The 1,907-nt window shown below is 58.2% G+C and overlaps 1 protein-coding gene across 1 annotated transcript in view; it reads left to right on the top strand.

Annotated features, from left to right (window-relative positions):
- Positions 1 to 258: 258 nt before the first annotated feature.
- PLOD1 (procollagen-lysine, 2-oxoglutarate 5-dioxygenase 1) overlaps positions 259 to 1,907 on the top strand; it is a gene marked incomplete at its 3' end in the record, with an annotated part of 7,308 nt that continues 5,659 nt past the window's right edge. The window contains exons 1-3 of the mRNA XM_009876026.1: positions 259 to 352; positions 1,294 to 1,391; positions 1,800 to 1,901. Of these exons, the coding sequence (XP_009874328.1) occupies positions 259 to 352; positions 1,294 to 1,391; positions 1,800 to 1,901 (294 nt within the window). The remainder of the gene's footprint in view (positions 353 to 1,293; positions 1,392 to 1,799; positions 1,902 to 1,907) is intronic.

Genomic DNA, 1,907 nt, shown 5'->3' with positions numbered 1-1,907 from the left:
CTTTACACAACTGCTGCAAGCCCTTAATGAACCTGCAGCATCTTGTTACCGGTGCACTCACAGGAGCTTTAAAGTGTTTATTCACGTGGGTTTACCCAATAGGTTTAAATTGTTTTAGAAAGTGGTGAATTGTCAAGCAGAAACGAGGGTGAGCCGGGCGTGTTGAGGTGTGGGCTGTGGGAATGCTCATGGGGCTGTGGAGCATCCTCGCTCGGCGCAGGAGCTCTCACTGCAGGGTGGGTGCCCGCTTGAGTTCTAATGAAGAGCATTTATCTCATTCTTTTAAAGGAAAGTATCAACATCAGCCTAGACCAAAGAAGCCGGATCTTCCAAAACCTGAACGGAGCGTTAGGTGAGATGCAGGAAGGAAGCTCGTTTCTCCTCAGAATGCAGCTGCCTGTGACACTAGAAATCCAGCCAGGGCTGAGGGGGTTAAATTTCGGAACTTCTTGCAGAATGTGCCTCAGCAAAGGGCCTCTGCCAGAATTCTGGGACACATTTACAATTCTGCTGTGACCAACTGGGCTCTCCCTGCAGTCCCCTCGTCACTTGGGGGAGCCAGGTCATGTCTTACCCCTCCCTGCCACTTTGATCTCCAGGATGTCGGATGGGTTGGCCTCATGGGTTGAGGCTGGGAGGGACTCTCAATGCGGTAACAACGCCCAACCAGCCTCAGGCTCCCCGACTTTTCCGCTTGGGAGCTCTTCTCTGGAGTGCTGGGGCCGCCCGACTGCCTGGGTCCACCCGGCTCCTGACCTGACGGCAGATTTGTTGACTCTGCTGGCCCTGGCCAGAGTTTCCTTTCTCTCCTGGCACCGCTGCCTGGTGCTGCCAGCAAGCAGCCGTGAGCAGTCGTGTGCTCAGGCAGGTGAAACGCGGTGTTGACAGGGTGGGTTGCGGGTCTCTTGGCTCCAGTGCCAGAGCGGAGCCTGGGTCTGTCCCTGCCTGCTCTCTGAAGAAGAGCCCGAGTCCTGCCCGGTGTCAGCAGCGTCCCTCGCTGCGCAGGCTGGCACGGCCGGCTCTGAGAGACGTCTCAGGGTGGTTTCTGCCCGTTCCCAGCAGACGGCGTGTTTGTGAGCCCAGCAGGCACATTCTCTGCCCAGCTGCCCTCCTGGTAACTCAGCATCACTCTGAACGCCTCCCCTCCTGTCCAGATGTGGTCAAACCACTGGTGCCTGGTTATCCCTGCCCATGCTTTCATCTCTCAGCGACTGGTCGGGAGAAGCGAGGTGCTGTGTTGCCATTATCCATAAGAGCCTTCCCCTGCTGACCTGCTGGCCGTCTCCTTTCCAGATGAGGTGGTTCTGAAGTTCGAAAACGCGCGAGTGAGAGCAAGAAACTTGCTGTACGACACGCTGCCCGTGGTGATTCACGGCAACGGCCCCACCAAGGTGAGCGGGCACCCGCGGGGAGAGAGCTTGGGTACGTGTCGGTGTGTGTTTGGTGTGTGTTTGGTACATGTCGGGGTGTGTGTTGGTGTGTGTTTGGTACGTGTTGGTTGCACAGTGACCCGTGAGGCTCGAGTGCGTCAGGTTAACGTCAGGGTCACGTCTTCCCGCACAACGCTGCTCCCCGTGCGCGTTGATGCCTGGAGAAGCAGCAGGTGGGGCAGATCCAGAGCAGTGGGAAGGGTCTGGCTCAGAGCTGGGTGCGTCGTTGCAGGCTGTGGCGCTTTCCAGGGTCTTTAGTCCAGGCGGAGGACTGGCAGAGGAGGTTCTGCTGGAGCGTGGGCTCAGGCAGGGGTGGGTGTGAAGGAGCTCCTCTGCCTGTGATGTGTGACAGCCCGTTGCCTTTTGCAGCTGCAGCTGAACTACCTGGGAAACTACATCCCTCAGGTCTGGACCTTTGAGACCGGCTGCACGGTGTGCGACGAGGGCCTGCGCCGCCTCAACGGCCTCAAGGGGAGG

Source organism: Apaloderma vittatum, unplaced genomic scaffold, assembly GCF_000703405.1.
Source record: "Apaloderma vittatum isolate BGI_N311 unplaced genomic scaffold, ASM70340v1 scaffold19959, whole genome shotgun sequence".
Lineage (NCBI taxonomy): Eukaryota > Metazoa > Chordata > Aves > Trogoniformes > Trogonidae > Apaloderma > Apaloderma vittatum.
The sequence above is the reverse complement of the archived record's forward strand: the minus strand, read 5'-3'. Positions and strand labels throughout refer to the sequence as shown.